Source organism: Stegodyphus dumicola, chromosome 5 (genome assembly GCF_044657685.1).
Source record: "Stegodyphus dumicola isolate Sdum_Otavi_A_Nest chromosome 5, ASM4465768v1".
Lineage (NCBI taxonomy): Eukaryota > Metazoa > Arthropoda > Arachnida > Araneae > Eresidae > Stegodyphus > Stegodyphus dumicola.
Window position 1 is genome coordinate 186,554,945 of NC_140772.1, and position 21,834 is coordinate 186,576,778.

At 29.4% G+C, this 21,834-nt stretch overlaps 1 protein-coding gene across 3 annotated transcripts in view; it reads right to left on the minus strand.

The window, feature by feature from the left end:
• Positions 1 to 370: 370 nt before the first annotated feature.
• LOC118205388 (annexin-B12-like) overlaps positions 371 to 21,834 on the minus strand; it is a 51,435-nt gene continuing 29,971 nt past the window's right edge. For 2 of the 3 annotated variants that reach the window (XM_085817457.1, XM_085817458.1), the window contains exons 8-13: positions 21,755 to 21,834; positions 16,218 to 16,271; positions 10,898 to 11,087; positions 8,522 to 8,583; positions 8,281 to 8,403; positions 371 to 2,769 (exon numbers count right to left, since the gene is read on the minus strand). In XM_085817457.1, coding sequence (XP_085673583.1) covers positions 2,713 to 2,769; positions 8,281 to 8,403; positions 8,522 to 8,583; positions 10,898 to 11,087; positions 16,218 to 16,271; positions 21,755 to 21,834 — 566 coding nt within the window. In that variant the 3' untranslated portion in view covers positions 371 to 2,712. The remainder of the gene's footprint in view (positions 2,770 to 8,280; positions 8,404 to 8,521; positions 8,584 to 10,897; positions 11,088 to 16,217; positions 16,272 to 21,754) is intronic. The other variant, XM_085817459.1, reaches the window with a different exon arrangement.

Sequence of the window (21,834 nt, forward strand, 5' to 3'; positions counted from 1 at the left end):
ATCTGCTGATTTTAGCCGAAATTAAAGACTGAAAATCAATTCTAAAAAACTTAAGGACTCTTAAGGACCGTACGAACTCTGTTCAATATTAATATGGATACATGGTTTTACTATGAGAAGGGGGCCAAATGAAATGTCATACATTTTTCAGTTGCTGAAATAAACCCTAATATTTCCCTAATCTTCTTCGAGTATCATTTAATTTTACATATTTATGTGTTTGACACCATGCACAAAGTAATTTTTTATACATACAAATTAGATAAAAATTGTGTAGCACAGCAATTTTAACTATTAACATTTGTTAAATATATATGCATAAGAGAGACTTCAAAATAGAAAATATATTAGTAAAATAGATAGACACAGACAGAGTAAAATTTATTTATTTAGAAACATGTATCCCCCCCCCCCACAAAAAAAAACACTGATAGCAATACATGAGATGGTCAATCACTTCAAAGAAATCTCTTAACACAAAAGCATACAAAATAAAATTTCATTTTGACTTGAAAAATGCAAAATGATTACATACTTAAAGGTAAAACATATTTAATTACTGAAATATTATAAATTAATTACAGGGTTTGAAAAAAAAACAATGCTCAATAGAAATTTAGATTTAACAAAAAATTAATTACTAAAATATTATAAATTACATGCTTTTAGAAAAAAAAAAAAAAAAAAAAAAAAAAAAAAAAAAAAAAAAAAGCTCAATAGAAATTTAGAATTCTAGTATTATTTTTTAACAAAAAGAAATTTCTAAAATAATCTTTGACGATTCAGAATTCCCTGGTTAAAAAAAAAGTTAAGTACAGAAAAAAATTTAAACTAGTTATTTAAGTTATAAAGATATAAACATGCAAGCATTCTTATAATTTAACTTGCAACAGATATCTAAAAATAACAACATTGATATTTGCCTCCAATAAAATAAACATTTAATATTATTTTATTACATTCAATTCTGGAAATCTTGCTTAAGGGAAAGAAAAACATCTGAAAAATCACTTTTCAGATTGTGAAAAAGCCAACAAAAATCTTCATATCAATAGTAATTTATAAAAAAATTTACAGTACTTATGGCATATATAACAAAATCTATATAGTAACAAACTGGAAATACTTCATGAAAACATTAAAATATACATACACTAAAAGATTTAAGGCTAACAAATAAGCTCATATATAAAAAATAAAATTTGAAAGTTAAAAAAAAAACACATAAGGCAATAACTCTTTTCATAAAATTAAAATTCAAAAAATAAAATTATGGCTTTTTTGAAACAAAGGGATCAATATACTCTTTATTTATTTTGGTTAAAAAATACTGCATACAATTTATATTCATCAGGATAATAGTAAAGTTCTAAAAGTGCTTCACAAAATATGTTCAGAACAGAGTCTGCTATAAGCACTTTGATTCATGTTTAATAAAGATATGCAATGGAACCTCAGATCACGAACAAATTAAATAAACAAAAGTCTCATGTTATGAACAGTGTCTTAAATTATGAATAGTGAAGCAAGCAACAGTAATTTTTAAAGGTGTTTGGAAATAATCTGTGACACAGAATTAGCATTCAAGGATTTCTGGAAGCATCATTCTAATACTTTTCAGTTTTAGCTCTCAAGTCTTGCAGCAAGTGACTGACAGCACCATGAATTCAGCCTGAAGGAAATTATGGCCAAATTGTGCTGCAGGATAAGACTTTGAGGATTTCTTTATTATTTATGAAATTGTGTCTTTAGGCAAAACCAAGGGATTGGGAGTTAACGATGAAGACTTTGTACTATAGGATCGTAAAAAAAAAAAAAGAGTTCAACAAGAAAGAACTAACAATTTTAGAAGAAGCAACATAAGGCAATTGTGGAGCAAATGTCTTCAGAGGAAGGATGATAAGATGATGCTAATTCTTTAATCCACAAATTCTGTACAATATGGGGTAACGTTCAAAGTTTTCATATAACGATATCACCCTGTTAAAGCAGTAATAAGCTTCAGAGTTATTTTTAGTGATAATATCATGTATCACTTAAGAAACATTTTAAAATGTAAACAATAATTCACATTGGATAAATTTTAAGGTAAATAGAAACTCTGTAAGACTGCAAGCTGGGTTGTATTAAGAGGCAAAGAAAAGAAAAAAATATTCCAGAAAGACATTACTATTCTCTGATTTTTTATGAGAAGGGCATCCTCATTCAAACAATAGCATATCTTCTTCCTCGCTCAGCATGTATGTTATCCACTCTCCTTTATACAGGTACAAAAAAAATTTAAGTTTTAATTATTTAAGATTATATTTACCTTTTTTCCCTTATATTTAATAATTTCAAAGACCTGTTGTAAAATTTTAAATGAGCAATCATATGTGAGGAACAGATTAATCCATTTTACATGAATTCCTACTGGAAAAATAGTGTTGGTTTATGAAACTTTTGGATGCCAAATGGGCTTTAGGAATAAATTATATTCATGAACCAAGGTTTCATTGTACCTTTTAATATAATGTTGCTTTAAAACTAGCAAAGATAAAATCTTAAGTTTTGTTGAATTCCAACTTCTGGTACATTTTGACAACTGCTTCTCAGATCACTGTAAAAAAGGCTACAAAAAACAGAAAGCATATCGAAAAATGACATAGACTTGCACCTAAGTTTACATAAATGCTTTTACATGGATTTGCAGTATAAGTAAGAAAAATACACTTAGATTCCATTGACCAGGGCAACCAAAACTCTTCGGTAATCACCAGATGTATCATCCTGTAAAATGACAATGTAATTAACTTTAGACATAATGGTTACATTCCCAGTGAAACAATCTCTTATACACAGATATCTATAGATGCATCTACTCTTGCATATAAAATCGTCACAGCTATTCTTTTTCCCAACAGAATAAAGAACAAATAAAACACTAGCATTAGAAGTTAGTGAATTTTTCTAATCACATAGCATTATTAATGATCTTTCAAATTATGATATATGAGCGAAACAGAAATCATATTTCTTAGTGGCAGGTACAGGTAGAAGTGGGAGGACACCAAAAATTCACTGTTGGTCATAATCATACAAGTAGTCGCACTGCACTAACAATGCAGTATCGTCCCGATTTTGAGGGAGAGCACCTTGGGAGGCGGTCTAAGGGTCTCTCACCCATCTTCCTCTACCATAAACTTCTTCAAAGGACTTTCATCTCATTAAGTATTTTGAGTGACCCTTTGTCATACAGACACTAACAAATATCCACACTTTCTCCAGGATTTGAACCCAGGGCCATCCAAAAAGCAGTCAGATTTCTCAGTGGCAGCAAGAAAGTTAAAATGTCTGCTGTTTTAAAGCAAAATGTAAAAAGTATTGATATAATTATTCAGTGAAAGTTCATCTTTTGTGCCAACTTAAGCCATATCCCTGTGAAAAATATATCAAGAATAAAAAGGTGTTCATACTGCTACAACTGCACTAATGTCATCAACATTTAAATCATCATATGCATATATGTATATGAATACACCCAACAAAGCCCATACAAAAAGTTTTTGCCTCATGAAGTCTAATTTTAAAAGTTACAAAATAGTCAATATATATATATATATATATATATATATATATATATATATATATATATATGGACTTCGGCGATTCCGGATTATAGATCATCAATTTTAAATCTGGTAAGATGGCGTGCAGAAATTATACAATTAAAAATATGAAATAAAGAGCAATTATGATCTAAAGGGTATCAAAATTTACAAAAAAAAGCTTAATATTTATTTGTTTACTTTATTAAACATTTCTTTCAATGTAAGTTGTTTAAGTTGCTTCGTTTTTTTCGCCCCCTAATATATTTTTTTTATTATTATTCTATAAACAGACATAATTTCTTGTTCAGTTACAAAGTTCCACAGTTCAAGTCCCGTACTTGCTGTGTCGAGAATACCGACTAACTTGTCAATTGAAATTTTTTCGTTTTCAATAACCTCTCTGTCATTTTCTTCACTATCAGAAGTGGTATTTTCTGGATCTAGAACCATACAACAGATTTTGCCATCCGTTAATTGATTGATGATTGGGACATTGTGTTGCAATGAAAAACTTCTGTTATATCATCTTCATTTATTACCTCTTCTCCACATTTCTTTACAAAATCCAGTAACTGGAAAATTTCACCTTTAGTTTGCGATGTCCGAAAACCTTCAAATTCGCAGCTATCGCCTTCATCGTCCTCACCATGAAATATGGCAGCTGGCCATAAACTATGCCAAGCATTTTTTAATGTATCTGGAGACTCATTCTCCCAACGTGCATGCGTAAAACATACCAAAAAAAAGTTTGCGGCTTTGTGGTCCGGATTATAGATCATTCCGGATAATGGACGTCCGGATTACGGATTTGTCCTGTATATATATAAATTTTTGTCAAATTTGAAACTCCTATTTATTAAATTTCTCATCCAAGAACTGCAATTCTATAAGACCATGAGTATATAAATTTATGAAACTTTTTACCAATTTAGTTTAAATAGTTTTTAAAAATACATATTGAGAAATTTTATATTAGAAGTTTTATTCCTTTAAAAACAAAAAATCTGAAGTTTAAATCAAATAAGCAGTTTCTTATGCTATTGAGCTACTGATATATGCTGTGATGTTTTTTGTACCCAAATAACTGGTAAATGGAAATTTCAAAATAATATACTTGGTTTTCAGTTGATATACTGGATCCAGCCTGAAATTCTCCATGCTAATTATGTCAGTTAATTGGCCAAACCGGTCCATCATTACATACATATTAAAGTATATTACTATCTGCATACATCTATTGAATACAGCACAACCAGAAAACTGCTAGAATTATATTACATTAACACACTGCATGTCAAAAAGTCTTACAAGTTAGTTTTACCAAAATATAGATTTATATTAAAAATTTAATAGAGACAGCAATACAAATTTTTAAACTGATTCTTTGTATGCCTTTGGTAATTTTTCAATTACTCACTAACTATCCTACTAAGCTTATTATCTTTTAATAAGCTTTCCCACTTAAAAAGTTCCTAACCTTACAGTTTTTAAAAACTTCTTAACAGAACTTTTTTTCCCTTCTAATCTAACAGTAAGACACTTACTAATTAAGCATTCATTGGATATGGTCAAACCTACTGGTCATTTAGCTATCTCATCACCGAGAACATTCCCTAAGGAGCAGCAGATAGGGTTACTATCATTACACCTACATGGCAGAGGGATAGAAAATTACAAATGTCTGTACCTAAGATTCAAACTTGAATCCAATAATATGACTAGCTAGCTTTACCAATCACCATACCAACAAGGGAAGGCTTTTTGGTACTTTTCCGTTTTGCCGGCGCAAGCGATAAAGTTGCCAATAATGATACAACCGATGCCAAACGGAATATTTTCGCTGGTAACCTTTTACGCCTCATTTTGAAAACAAGTCGCAGCTTTTTCTTATCAGATTGATTGTTTCTTTCAATACTGGCATATAATTACATAGAATTTTTATCAGATAGTTCAGTTTTATGTCTAAGGCCATTTTCGGTAATTAAGTCAATTAGGATGCAATCACAGCACTTACCCGAAGCCGAAAATATAGAAAAGGTAAAGTCAAGGGTTAAATTCATCAATTCTAATGAGAATGCATTAGCGAAGTAAAGCACTGCAGTTTTACATAATTTCTGAGTAAGCTATTCGTACGAATTGAAATATTTCTTGCATTTAAACTTGATTTCCAAATTTAGATTTAACTTGAAATTAATGTAGATAATTGCTGAGAGCATTAGATTTTTGTAGAGTAGTTTACGTGAGATGAGATCGCTTGGGGTCACGTGATATGAACGGGCGAATCAGAATGTTGAACCATGAAAGCATAGTAAATTCTTAAATTGATGTCTTTTTAGAAATTTATTGTCTTTATTTATTGGCTTTTTATAAAATTTTAAGCGATATTAAAATGTTTATGCCTTCAAAAAAAGAATTCTTAGAACTAACATTTTTTAAATATTTTTTATGTGTATACTGTATGTTGTCGCCAATAAATTCTGCTTGGCAAGATTTGCGCCGGCGAAACGGAAAAGTACCGGCTTTTTTAACTTAATTCTATTATGTATACATATAAAATGATTTAACTTTAAAAGCAAATCTGTCATATCTCAAGAAATCACATTAGAACAGGAAACAGAAATGTTAACTTGACGGCATTACAAAGCACTGCCATTATTTTTGTTTCTTATTTCTATTCCCATTTGAGCAGCAGATTTTGCACAAGAAGGATGCACAGCTGATGTGGAGATGACTGATATGCACTTTGTCGGTGGAAAATGAATTAGGCAAACTATAACTGCATTACATTCCTCAACATATATGCCCAGTTATCAAATGTTTCTACCAGAGTTTGTCTAATACTAGAAACTGGAATGATTACATTTAAGAGCACATTATGTATTTACCTGTATTGAAGTAACAGCTCTGTATTAAGCTATATACAATCTGTAAGTACATAAGGTATTTCTTATGCTAATTAAATGTTTTCAAAAAGCTTTATTAATAAATCTTCGATTGTGCATATGATGTTCATGCTTTAGTGTAGTCACTTTTAATTTAACCAAATGTTAAACTGTTATACATACTTGCTGAAAACATTAATTTTCAATTGCATTTAAAAATTAATTTTGACAAATTGATGCTAATTGTAATTTTTTAACCATTATGTTTAAACAATATTATGAATAATAACAATGCTTTAAAATGTGCAAGACAGTAATACAGCAACAATGGCAGTGCAATCAGAAATAAAGATCCGATAATCTGCATAACTTCATATAATACCAATGATGAAAACAAAATTACAAATCTACAAATAAGTCAAAAGTTCTGATCTCGGCTAGAATTTCACACATTGCTTCCACAAAAATAAGAATGTTAAAATTAGAAACATTTTTAATAAAAGAATATTTTCAAAAAATGTTTGAAAGTTCATGAACTTAAGAAATTTTGCTCTAATTTGGAATACTTCTAATGATATACAGGGTGAATCTGAACAAGGGGCAAAACTTTATAGGGTGATACAACGCAGCTATACAAACAATATTCGTTATATAAAGTCTGGGCACAACGCAAACGGTGATCTGCTAGGTTAGCATTGCAAATGGTATAAAAAGGGTTCATGCCAAAGGGTGCATGCCAAGAAAATGCCATTGGGTGCATCTACCATAGATTGCTGAGATAATGGCTGATTATACGAACAACAAAATTTCTAGGGTGATGGATTGGTCAAAGTGGTCACATAACTTGGCCACCAAGATCACCAGATCTCTCATGTTTGGACTTTTTTCTGTGGGGTCATATGAAAAGCCTAATCTATGAATGCCCCTTGAAACAAATATGTATCTGGTTGCTAAGTTCACTGTTGTTGTGGGGATACTCGGGAAATGCCTCGTGTCTTTGCGAATGTGCGTCAGTCCCTATCGCGCAAGTGTGAAGCCTGCATTACAGATGACGAAAGGTCTTTTTAACAATTTCTTTGAACATGTACATCAATTACATTCCTGTTCAGAAAATGTTTTCTGAAGTATCTCCTCTCATTCTTGTGTTAATTCTTTAAATATTTCATTGAACTTTTATAAATGTTTCATTCATAAAAAAATTTACTCAAACTTTTTATCATTTGTGTTCCGACTATAAATTCTATGGCGAATATTGATTGCATAGCTGCATTCTATCAACCCCGTAAAGTTTTGCCCCCTTGTTCAGATTCACCATGTACAGAAGTTTAACACAAAGATATGATCCATTATGTTTCTTCAGCTATTGCCTGCTTACATATCTTGTGTTATATGGCATAAGTGTTATTGTTTACATATTTAGTTACAAAGCTTATATGAAAAACATATCCAATATGATATAAAATTTTAGCTCAATGCCTGATATATTAATATAGTCACATATGAAAAGGCACTGTATAATGCAAATTCTAAAAATTCCATTTCATTTTTAATACAAAGAAGTTATTTGTTATTATTACAATAAGTAATATTTTTTATATTCTAAATATACTAAAACATTAGCAAGCTAATATATTAAAAGATTAGCGAGTTATAAAAAAATTTTGCATTCAGTACGTTTTAAAAATTATTAATTACAAACTACACTTCATGAAAATTATTCAATTAAAATATATTTGTAATTTTTAATAACTGTAAATGCTTGACCCCCAAACAAAAATCATAAGTTTATACAGAAATTAATAACTTACAGCAATTGCATCTGCTAAAGGTTTCCCATAATTTCGTTCATACTCTGCTTTGATCTGAACCATGTCTATCTCACAACGGGATACTACTACACGTATAAGAGTTCTATCATCTGTACCAAGACCCTAATGAAATAATAATAATTAAAAGAGTTACTTACTAGCAATCTGCTTTTTACTAATACATTTCTAAAATCCATATAAACTACATTTGACAAACATATACAGCAAATATATTCATTACCACCTTCATAGCTTTATATAATTTTTCTGCAAAATAGAATGGACGATTTTCAACACTCTGCACTAAAAAGTAAAAAGAGAAGGAAAAATGAAAACAAAAAATGGTATAGCTAACTACATACATAGCACTTTTATTGCATACATAAACATATTTCAATATTTCAAAAATTAGATATTTTTATACATGTATTATTACTAAAATTTTTACACTGTAAGTTAAATGTCTATTTATGGAAGAAAATGAAATGATTTTATAAAATCATAGTTATTTATAGAACAAAAGAAAAAGTAAACAACTAAAAAGTCTAAAGTCACTTAATTTCAGAAAAACAATAAAATAAAAAGCAATTTTAAGAAAATACACTTTGTATTTGCTGCTAAATGACTAAGCTATCCACTCATTTTGAGCAGAGATTCCCAACCCTTTTCTTGTATCGACCCCCTTACAATGTCTTCTATAGCATGAAGTATGCAACATAATCATAATACAAATAACGGCACACAAAAACAATTAGACTAAAAATGTGAACAAGAATTTTGAAGAAAAAGTTTATTAGATTTCCATTTTATTATTATTTAAATTTTATGGATGTAAATAAGTTTTGGAAACAAAATAAAAATTCTAATTGCACAAAAGTTCAATTTTAATTAATGTGATGGATGAGCTTGATGCACTGATGCAATTCACATCATTAATTTTTTTTTACTTGACTAAAGTCTGTTTGCATTATGTAAGAATAGGGTAAAATCAATTATGTTGGTTTGTTAATAACTTTTATTTTGGGATATTTCTCTCGGATGGCTTCTAAATTCCAAAACTCAGTGTGCCCATGTGTTTTGAATTAAACTTGTGCTCCCTCAACACAATCAAGCCTTCTTGCATCAGAATACCAAGATCAAATGCATCGCAGTTCAATGGTTCTATAAGCCACATGCAAATTTTCAGTGTCACAGAAGCTTAAGTATAACAGTATACCTAATGAAATTTTGTAATCATATTTTCAGAGACAGGGTAATATTTTGTGTCCCTGTGATTTATTTCTTTATATTGATTGCACTTATTGCATAAAAAATTGTTTAGTTAAAAAACTACCATTGCTTTTTAAAATACAAGTATGTTAAATAACTTCTGTGCATTTTTTCCTTCATGTTCATTTTATATGATTCAATAAGTTAATTATCAGTTTTATTAATAATTTTTTGTAATCAATGGAATCTCAATTATACTAATCAATAGCTGCTGTATATTCCTCTTCTGACCCCTCTGATCATCACTGAGCCACTTTAAAACTTTATCAACCTCCCAAGATATTGACACCACTAGAAGTCCCTGGTCTAATAATAATTTTCATACAATATCAACTTTGTATTACAAATTAGAATTCCAAATGAATTCTCTTTCTTCAGTAATTTCTTTAATTAGGTATATGATTTATTGCATTTTTGAAGAATTTTATTGTTGTCCTATTAAATTATTATTTCATAATTTTTCTACATACAAACTATGGAATTACTCTTATATTATACATGAAATTTCCCTAAGGCTATATAGATGCATTATTATCAAATTATGCAATGTCTTATGTCTTTGATTCTCAAAATATTTCATTCTTATGTTTAAGATGAATTCACTGTTTTTAACATTTAACATGTGAACTGCCTTGTCACCCATTATTTGGGTGATGGCAAAAGTTTTGATAAGGCCACTTATTTGAGTACCTATGAAGTAATTTGAGTGAGTTTGAGTACCTATGAGGTATAGGTTTTCAGAAAGATATTTCCCAAGATATTAAATTTTTATAAAAAAATATAGAAACTTGGTTTATTACAAAAATTATTTACAATATAATGCTTCAAAACATTCTAGATACGAAATTGGTTATAGCAATTTGGACAAACCTTTTTTTTAACACATTTTTGTGCTTTTGATAGGTCTATATAAAGTCTTTTATTTTAGTAGCATAATTTGCAAGCACATCTAATGTTTTGTTCAAAATAACTTTTTTTAGAGGCAATATTATTCTGACTACATAATACAAGCAAACATGCTATATATAATATACAAGGTAATATATAGAAATACTTATATTTTGCTATGATCAGAAACAATGTCACACGTTACAGCAACATGCATGGCCTGATGGAGACTTTCTCATAAACCCACATGGCAGTCAACATATTAAAATTAGCAATATTTTTCTTAATTGCTAATAATAATCAAAGATATCTTAAGGAATATAGCTCAAAGGAATATATTTTAGTAATTATTTATAATATTAGAAGTAGCAAATATATTACATCTACTCTATAGCATTAACATTAGCAACTTTTTGAGAGGGAGTGGGGGAAGCAGAGTAAAGTCTTTTTCTTTTCTTACCTATTGCTAACATTCCTTTTTTCAAATCACCAGACATTTCTTTTTCAATTGCTTTAGCTACTGAATGGCCACTCAGTTGGTGATATTCATAAAAAGTATGGGCTAACTGTTGAAAACTCTCTGCAACAAGGATAGAATTGAATACAGATTCATCAGTACCCCATTGCCCAACACCTGCTTGATATAAAGCCTAAAATAATTCAAAATGTTTTTATTTTAATTGCATATCAATTTCATGTAAAATAAAGTTAATAATTGATTTCTGAGGGAAATTTGCAGAATAAAATGTCTGACTGAAATGCAGGATGTTAAAAAAAGGGTTATCATGTGCTTTCTTAAATATTATGTTAAAGGTATGTTTTCAATCAACGAGTTACTTTACTAAGGTATATAATTTTATGAAAATGTCTCAATATTGCAGGTGAGAAGGATTCCGAACATTGTGAGGATTGTGGTAGTGGAAGACACACTGTGAAGTTCCTCTGACATGTGACACAACTTTATGTACAAGAGTGTTGCTAGATCAATAGCACATTTTTATCTCCTAGACCTAAATTTCAAACTTAAATTAAAACTTTCAATAATGTCATTATTTTGATATTGCTGGATGTTGTTATTAAAGATTTTACTTTACTTAGATCCCCCCCCCCTCAACTGCAGGAAAATTTTGTTCCTACAACTTTTAAGCCCTACAACTTTGAATATTATTCATCTCTTAGAGATTGATGATGATGATCTAAAAATAACACCTTGTTTAGCAGCAATCCCAGTTGCAAAACTGACTGCTAAACTTAACTTAGGGTTAAGTGCAAATTTCCATCCATTTCTTATAACATTTTTGAATTTGTGTTGTATAATCTTTGAAGTTTTTCTTTAATTGCTTTTTGGTGGTATTTTAAGCAAACTCTTAAGAGAAAAATCTGATGTTTCACAAGTGGCAGAAAATGTTTATTGAAAAAGGCTCGTTTGTTTTCTTAGATGCATGACCTCACATTTCTGGACCAAAGAGAAAAAAGAAATGGTGGACAGCTGATCTTTTATTATTCTATTCCTTATTTTCCATGTTAAAAACTGAAAAAGAAAATGGACAAAAATGTAAGTCTTTCGCAATGCCCTAAATTATGGTATCTTGCTAACCATTATGATACAGACCACTTCATAAAGATGCCTTGTTATTAAGTTGGTTACACCATTATATGCGACTGAAACCTGCAAAAGGATATTTTGACAGTAAGGTGCCACACCCTTATGAAGATTAGTTTCTAACTTCAGAAAAGCAACATTCATAAGGATGTGAGCAACTTTATTTAAGTTCTCATCTGTACTATTGATTAATTAATTAAGCAGAAGCTAAAATTAATCTTTGGCACATTTATGGAAAACGTGGACTTTGCAAAAGTGCTAATTTTGCATAAATATGGCCCCATTTTTTTGGAAGTTAGGTGAATTTGTATATAGGTTCCAAAGTTTTATTTAATCCTCTATTTAATTAATTAAGCACTAATTGTGATGAAAATTGGACTGCAAAAAGATGGTCCAGCATAAAGACACATACACCCTACAGTTTATTTTTTTAATTCAGAAACAAATGAGATTGTGGCATCTTTATGCCAGGACATCCCCTGTGAAGGTTTCAGTCTTTTCAAACAGCTTCTGACCCACATAAGGATATGGGTATCCTTATGGAGGCATCCCAATCATAGCAACTGGATATACCTTCAGTTGAGAGGCATTAAGCAATGACAGGAAAAAGCCATCATTGGAAAAAGATTTATGACTTCTTTTTCTAGTTCAAAATAAGGAAAGCAAAAAGAATCTTTAAAAAGAAAATATTAAAAAACAATTATTACATAACTGAAGCAATATTTAAAGACCTTATTTTTAAATTTTTTGAATAAAATATATTAAAATGTTTTAAAAGCATACAATGGAATAGATGAATGTGAGATTACTGCATTTTATAAAAAAAAAAAAAAAAAAAAAAAAAAAAAAAGTGTACATCATTTTTAAACAGAATAATTTGATCCAAAGTTCATTTTTAAATACAGTAGTTCCTTGGATTACATATAAACTTCATTTTGGAAACATGCTTGTAATCCATCAAAGCTCTCACATATCAAAGCAAATTTCATCATAAAAAGTTATGGAAACTTGAATGGCCCAAAAATACTCACATAAAAATAATTAATACAAAATTTACAGTAAAAACATATAAAACAAATTAACCTCTCCTTTACCTTTAGAAAGAACATAGCTAATTAATGGAATCATTGTAGTTCTGTTGGCTGTTGTTTTTAATTTATTAAAATTATTCTAGTAGTTCTGTTTCTGTTGGCTTACTAAAAACTTTTTCTTCTGTGCGACTTTAATAAGGAATTATCCAATGACAGTTGCTTTTGCCTCCTTTTGAACATTTTGCAGAAATGTGATATTTAATTATCACTAAAACAGATTCATCACTCACACTGCCACAGCCTTATTAGGATACTACTTCTCTACAAAATTTTGTGCTCTTCCCCTTATTTACACATCTCCATAATTTTATTTGAAGTAAGGAATTCTTTTGCTTTTTATCTATCTCCTCAGACAAGATCTTCAGAAAACCTTTCTGATGCTTGCAGATTATAAGTTAAGAAGTTAGTCATCAACTCCTGATTACGATTCTCACTATGCTTTGAATGTTGTCTTTATTTACCTTCAGTAATATGATCTGCTCTAAAGACAAATTTCATAAATACTTGACATCTCTTGCTTATGCCAACCCCTCAAAAAACATGTCCAAATGAACTAGGACAATAGTTTTCTCAAAGCAAAACAATTTCCTTGGTGACTATACCTTATGTTTTATTGATGATCTTAAGGCAATTTATGATGTGAAAATGACTTTTTTGAAAACTCTTAGAAGATATTATTTGTTCCTTCGGTCAACTTAAAGCATAACAGAACTGTGCTTTGGTGTCAGAACCTTTTTAAAATTCAAAACATCTTGCTATCTATGGGCTGGAGTAGCAAAATGGTATTGGGAGTTAAGAATTTAACCCTAATGAACACTCTTTTTTTCCTCCAGTTAGTCGTCCTCACAGCCTGGAGAATGATGAGTGTGTATTATCTAACACTATTGATGCTACTTCTCCTCTTAAAGTTATCAAACTCATCAAATATCTATTTTAAACTTTTATTATTATTATTATTATTATTTGTGTTAAAGTACCTGGCAGTTTACTTAGGAATTCAGAGTGCAAGGTCTTTGCTTTCTCATTCCTAAAATTCTCAGTCACACTAACTAGTTGCTTGCCATTCATCCACAGAGGAAGCAACTTTCCCATATCTTCCAAATTACATGGCTGCCTCTTCGATATTCTCCTGACTTCTTTTACTATATTAACCTCCTTATTTCTTGTTCAATATTATGCAAATTGTTGGATGCAGACTTGTTATAAAATCTTTCAATGTCAACTTTTTGTATTGTTTGTGCTTCTCAATGATTTCTTTCTTAACTAAAATCTTGCTTAACTGCCTTTCTTTTCAACATTTTTCTTCATGGTTGCATATTTCTGTAGTTATTAAAGAGCAGTCATTAGATTAGATAATAATTTTAGAAATGCTTTATGCACTCACAATATCATAATAAACAGTATATTTGTACTTACCATAACTATACAAGTGAGACACAAATGCTGAGGCCAAGCATGGGAAACTATTATCCATAGTGATAGAGAAATGAACCATTGATTCTGTATGATCACATGAAGCTTGGCAGATGAACTGAATAGGCATGACTCATATTGCAAAACCTCATTTATTTATCAAGTTAAATTCCATAAAATAATTTTCTTATCCAACAAAGCACCCAGAACAAATTATCCACAGCCTAAGCTTTTACTACAGATTGGAGAGCAAGATAACATTTGTTTGTGAAGATGATTAAATAATTAAAGAAGGATTGTAATACAAATAAATTACTTGTATTGGAAATCTGGAATTTAATCCTCTTTTAGATTAATTTCTGATGTATCAGAGAGGAAGGAGGAAATAATTGCAACATCATTTAAGAAAAAAATGTTTTATTGAATATTTTGAGATAAAAAATTAATTTGACTTGGCTAACATTGCCTTTCAATTCATTTCCTTCCACTTCCTAAAAATTTTTAATTGTTAAAGTTTTACAGTATATGCATTCCTTTTTCTATTCATTTAAACTTACTCTGCTGTGCACCATAAAATGTTGTTATGAAATTCCCGATTAAGAAATGTTTTCTTTAAAGAATTTCTCTTAAATTTATTTTAGCAGTCCATGCATGCATGCAATCCTATATCACGGATAACAAACATCATTTACATTTGACAGGGAATTTAGTTATATTTTTGTTAATAATTTAGAAATTATAATTAAATAATTACAATTTATAATCCATTATCCCAAGTAGCACATGATGGAGCAAAGATGTTGCAAAGTGGTCGTGGTAACGTCTTGGCTACGTCACGTGCTACTTGGGACATATGCTCTGATTTGAGATATTCCCTTTTATTGTAAAAACAACATACTAATATAATTCATTTATTAAAATTATTCTAGTAGTTTAAAATTAGCATCAAAATTTAACTTTGTTCTTCCCATCAACATAACACTTACTATATAAATAAGCATAGTCTTGATTAGATTTATTAATGCTTAATGAATTAATACTAATAATTAATTAATTGCTTAATGAATTAATACTAATAATTAATTAATTATTGCTTATTAATAAATGTGTTTAAACTTGCCTGACCTCAGAACTCAAGAAATGACAGCAAAACTACCCTTTGCACATATGAATTGTAATTTCTTAGCTTTGCATAAAATATTTTAATTATCAGGAATGATATAAAAAGCATGGATTATATAAATTATGTTTAAAGTCAAAACAGAATTTTAAATTTATAGATTTCAACTTGAATTCTATACACAATTAAATGAAGAAAAGGAAAAATACTTCCCGTCTAAAGACAGCTTTAAAATGTACTTAAATAGAATAAATAAGATGTAAGTACTTGAAAAAATTTTAACAAAAATTAAAGTACTTACTACAAGAAACAAACAAACAAAAACAAAAAAAGACCAATAAAACATAAAACATGTTTTATTTTGATATAATTAGTGACATTTACTAAAACTAATATTTTAAATTTAACAATATAAATTTTTACTGGTACTCTTACATAGTTATAATATTTACCCAATTTCTGTAAATTTTATATATAATAATCATAAATTTTCACTAGAAAACAATGAGATAAAATATGTACTGAACATATGTATAAAATATCTATGCAATACCTGTGCATGTTGTTTTGCTTTTACTGGATCAGGAGGTGCTTCACTTCTGGCACCCTTTTAAAAATTATTTTTATTAATTTATACATATAATGTTCATTAATAAAAATAAAAATATTAAAACTAATATTTAACAAAAAGTCCAAAGACCACAAAACATGTTTAAGTGACCAAAAGCTATTAAAAGAAAGTTCATTACTATACTATAGGGTATGGCAGAAAAAAACTCTCCCATTTAGGAGGAACATAACTATGGGCCCGCAGGGAGTAAGTACATTGTTGAGAAGCATCAAATACAGATTTACAAGTCATTTCAAATTAAACCATGGCTTTTTCAAGCATTGCATTTTCATTGTGCATTAATTTATTCACAATGCCGAATTGGCAACAAGAACACAGTGAGCCTTTCACATCCACTTTCCACTACATCAAAATGACTTATTTCCTAACAAAATAAATAAATTTACGTCTGCATGTTCAACTTCAGATAAAAAAAATTGTGACCAGCATCAGAGCTTTGACTCAGTAATCTCCACAGCATTCAGCATGGAAACATATGGCTGTACAATGGTTATCTAACTGGAGTGCTAGAAGAATTTTGCACCGAAATACGGAAACACATCCCTACAAAATGACAAGAATTCCAGAAAAGCTATTATGAAACTCATACAAGATTGTGTCACAACGTTCTTAATATTGAACCCAGAGATGTTGTAATGCTTTTGCACATTCTCACATTTCAGGTATAACAAATAAAATTTAATGTACTGGTCTGACAGAACACGCAGCAGCTTCACCAACAACCATTCTGTGATCCTAAAATTGTAGCATGGTGTGCCATTTATAAATTTGGTTTGTTGGATCCATACTTTATAAAGAAAATAGTATCACTGTGAAAAGCAACTGTGCCATGGTTCAAAACTTTTTCCAGCCTCAATGGGATGAAATTTTTTGTGAACATGGTGCAGAGAATAATCCAATTCCAATAACGTGGCATAACATTCCACAACACTCCTCATTCACTTAAAACTTTCAAAGAAATGTTTCCTGAATATGTTGTCTCCTTGCATGGTATTATTATGTTTGCCAAATTTTACACCTTGCACTTCTTTTTCCGGAGCTAACTGAAAGCCAAGGTGAGGTAACATCATTCCCCAAAATTTGGAAGCTCTGAATGAGGCAATGCAACAACAAGTTGCTGCTGCTATGCTCAAAATGGCTCTTAAATAAAGTTTTGCCTAGCAGAGAGAGGCTTAACTATTGTATAAACAATAAAGGTCACCACTTGAGTGATGTTATATTAAAAAAAAAAAAAAAAAAAAAAAAAAAAAAAAAAATCAGGGGGATTAAATTGCCATTAGGTGTACTTTCAAAGACTGAAAAGAAAGTTTTCACATCTTATTTGGTTTAGACTTTATAAGTTTCCCAAATCACATAAATTTTTTCTGCCACATCCTCTAGTACATTAATTATTCATCAGCATTCTGATTAACCAAAATACTATGCCAAATTTCACATTAGACACATCTACGGCTTAAGCGCTTCATTTTGAATGCTTACAATACTCGGATACATATCATCTATGTGATCTCGTAAAATGCAAAGTTTGCAGTATTGCTGTTATTCAACACGGCATAAGCTCAAATTTATTTTTCAAATTAATGAAGCAATTTAAAAACAATATCCATATTTGTTAACATTTCATATTGTTTAATTTAATTTATAATTTGTTACTTTTAATAACATCTGTAACTGATATCATTTACATCAGATGTAATGCATGCAATTTATAATATACCTATCTGAGAACTGCTATGAACATTTTGTGCCATTACTGTTATCAATAACAATGGTTTTAATAATTATATACATATTATGCACCTCTTACAGAATAATAACTCACACACCACCTAGCAATGAATTTTAACCTTCTTTACATTTGGCATGTCTTTATCAGTCATCCCTGCACTACAATATCAATTTCAGTTATTGACTCATTTTTGAAGATTCATTTACTTAAATTTGATGTATACATTTCAGCTTATTGCAATTAATAAAACTGTATTTACTTATTACAATATTTTATTCCAGCTCCCAAATGATTCATATTTTATATTTCCTAAAATTCCCTAAATTCCAACTGTTCTCTCTTACCAAATGCCTCTCTCTCTCCCCGAGATTTAAAAACTCCAAATATTCAAACTAAACTGAAACAACAGACCACCAAGAATTTCAAAAATCCAGCTAAATACACTGTTTATGTAGAGTTTAAAAAATAATAACAATTAAGCAAAACAAAAGGTGAAACATTTTTCAAACAAAAGAAATAATTAAATAATTTTTTTATTTCCTTAAACACATTACTCATTTCTATTACACTAAAAGAATGGAATTAATTTTTATTTGCACAGAACTCAATGAAAGAAAATATTGCTTTTATTTTTTACTTTACTAAAATTTAAAAAATTATTTTTCATTAAGTAAAGCAAAATTTATTTGCATGCCACTAAAACAAAACTAAGACTTCTTTTTAATTGATGTAAAATAATAATTTCAATAAATATAGTAAATATTACACAATTTTGGAATTTGAAATCTATAATGAACTCAGGATTTTTAATGAAAAAAATTTAAAGAGGGTTTTCTGGTTGGAGTAAATTTTTTCAATAATTTTATTTTCAACAACTTAAAAAATACGTATAGTACAAGCAATCTGAATAACTGGATTCTGAGTATTCAGTCTGCTTAAATGCAGCTCTAATTTATTACAGTAGTCATTCCTCTCCACATAAACACTTAAAGATTAAGATGCCTATAATCAACTAAACAATACACATGAAGTTGTTTGCAGTCTACCAGTTTTACTGCTACAACTTAAAACTGCAAGGAATTTTGCATACTGTATTTTTCAACATGTATATCAATGTTTTAAGGCATAAAATTACACCCTAAAATGTTTTATCAACTTAAATGCAAGGTATCAAAAATAATGACTACCCCTACTTACGCAATTAATAATTACATTGAATTTAAATGATTACATGTATATTTATTGGTACAAAGGCTAGTAAAAGACAAATATTTTTGTTTATAAAAAGAGGAAAGGAAAAACATTCTATGCAAATTTAGGAAGGGAAATTTAACAATGGCTGTTTTATGTGTTGCTGAAACATGTAGACAAATGAATTTATGCAGGTAAAAACTTCGTTTAATTGACTTGTTTAAATCATAGACACAATTTAATCATAAATAAAATCTTAATTTTCTGCTGCTGCTATCAGCGTATCCTTTCTTTTCATAAACTGGCATATGTGTTCCTAGACTTTGGTTTGAAAACCATTTGTCAAAAATATTTCAAACACTAAATTTACCTTATTTATGACATATTTTGTTCACTTGGATAGAAAAATGGGTTAATTTTTTTTTCTAATTCATTATCAAAGAGATCAATAACAATTCAAAGAACTGTTGCAAATTACAATTTACAAATATCCTACATGTGTGTATTTGTGAACATGCATATGTGTTTGTGTGATGAACCTACATACAGGGTTCATAGCCACATTTTAGTTAAAAAAATAAGCACCTATAAGCACTTTTCAAGCACATTTTAAGGAAAAAAAAGCACCTGTCTAATTACATTATACACAACTGCATAACCTTAAAAGAAAAATTAGACTTGTAATTTAAAATATGAGCAATGCAATATTTATTAAGAAAATGAGCATTACCTCAACCATGGAAAACAATTAACTTTTTTTAAATTTTAAATGACAGTTCAATTTACAGAATTAGTTTACAATGAGAGGAAAAAAACTATGCAGAACTAAACTATATTACAAGATTTAAAGATGCAATTTCAGTTCAAAATATAGAAAATAAATAATAATAAGCCATATTAATTGTATTCGTTTGGCACCTAATAATAAATACAATTTATTTTTTACTCATATTAATATTTAAATAATTTAACTTAAATCAAAATTCTGAACATTTTCTAAATTTTCATTGCATAACAGTTTTCCCTTTACATATATTTCAAGCAAAGTAATTTAAGTAAAAAAGAAGCGTATTTCTGAAATCAGAAGACGGGAAATTGCTTCATGCAGTCTCTTTTAACAGTAAAAGCTTAACAAACTCGCATACTCGGAAATTGCTGAATATTCCGGATAGTAACTGGAAAAAGAGGAGTGGGGGAAATTGTAGCCATTCTTTAGATTTCTTGGGTAAATAAATGATTTTGACATTTCGATATGTGCATCATATAAAAATAGACCAACGGAACTGAGATATATTCTGCTTAGAAAGCACAGTAAAACTCTGTTAAGTGTTTATAAACAAATCTCAGACTGAACATCAAAATTAATTATCTCTGCAAAATACCGCAAACGTTGTATTGCGCAATTGTATTCTTCCACATGTGATATTACGCAATCAGATTCAACAGCTGCTGGTATTCGGAGAATAAAGAACTAAATAAAGGAAAAGAAAGAGACTTACTAATCTGGGATCTTTCTGATTCTAATTTTCAACAGACTGCGTTAAATTTCCGGAATAGAATCAATCTTCGCTTGGGTTGGGTAGACCGCAAGAACTTTTAGTCATATTCAATCCAGATTGGACAGTGACAAAAAATAAGTCCGGTGCTTCAATATTAGAGATTTTGCGGAGAAAGAGGAGAACCTCCAAACCTCCGTACTGTAAAATGTATTGGGGGGAAAAAAAAAAAAAAAAAAAAAAAAAAAAAAATTTTTTTTACTATTTGATTACTTTTCTTTTATTTAAGCCATTCCGAATATTATTCCCTAGAAAGCTAATCTGTGTAAAAACACACCCAATTTTTGGAAGTTTATCTATACTTCAGCAGTTACTGCAACTATATTATTATAAATATTCATGCATATGCTCATAATATAAGCATAGCGATCATAACAAACACGAATATGAACTCACCACGCGGAACAAGAATGTAAATTATTAAAATCTTGATAGAAATTCAAACGTGTGTAATATTTGGTTGGGAGGAAAAGAATACCGAATGTACCGGAATTTTCTACCATTTTCGCAATTCTTTGACCAATAGAAGTGCACCTGTCTGTACTCTCGCGCGCACCATATGTTACAGCTATGAAATGAAAGGGGGAAAAACAATTTCCGGGAGCATGATTCACCATCTGACGTTGCATTTAAAGAACAAAAGTTGTTTAGTTAGTTTCGGCTTTAGTACGGGAAAAAATGCGCGTTCATTAAAAAAAAAAAAAGGATTAAAAAAAAGCACTAAAAGCAAAAAATAAGCACTAAAAACAAAAACAAAAAAAATAAGGGCTTTAAAGAAAAAGTGAGCACCTATAAGTGCCTTTATATTTTATTTTCAAATATAAGGACTTATAAGTACTTGTAAGGACCGCTACGAACCCTGTACATATGACTACTACATTGTACATTTTGAAATTTTAAGAATTAAGTTTAGCATCACAGATCCCTAATATCAATATTAATAACAGTTTAAAAATGTATTAACAAATAGTAACAGCACTTACAGTACAAGCTGATACAAGAAGTCTCTGGAAGTGACCAGAAGTATCACTTTTAATATCACTTTCTACAGACTTCCCATACA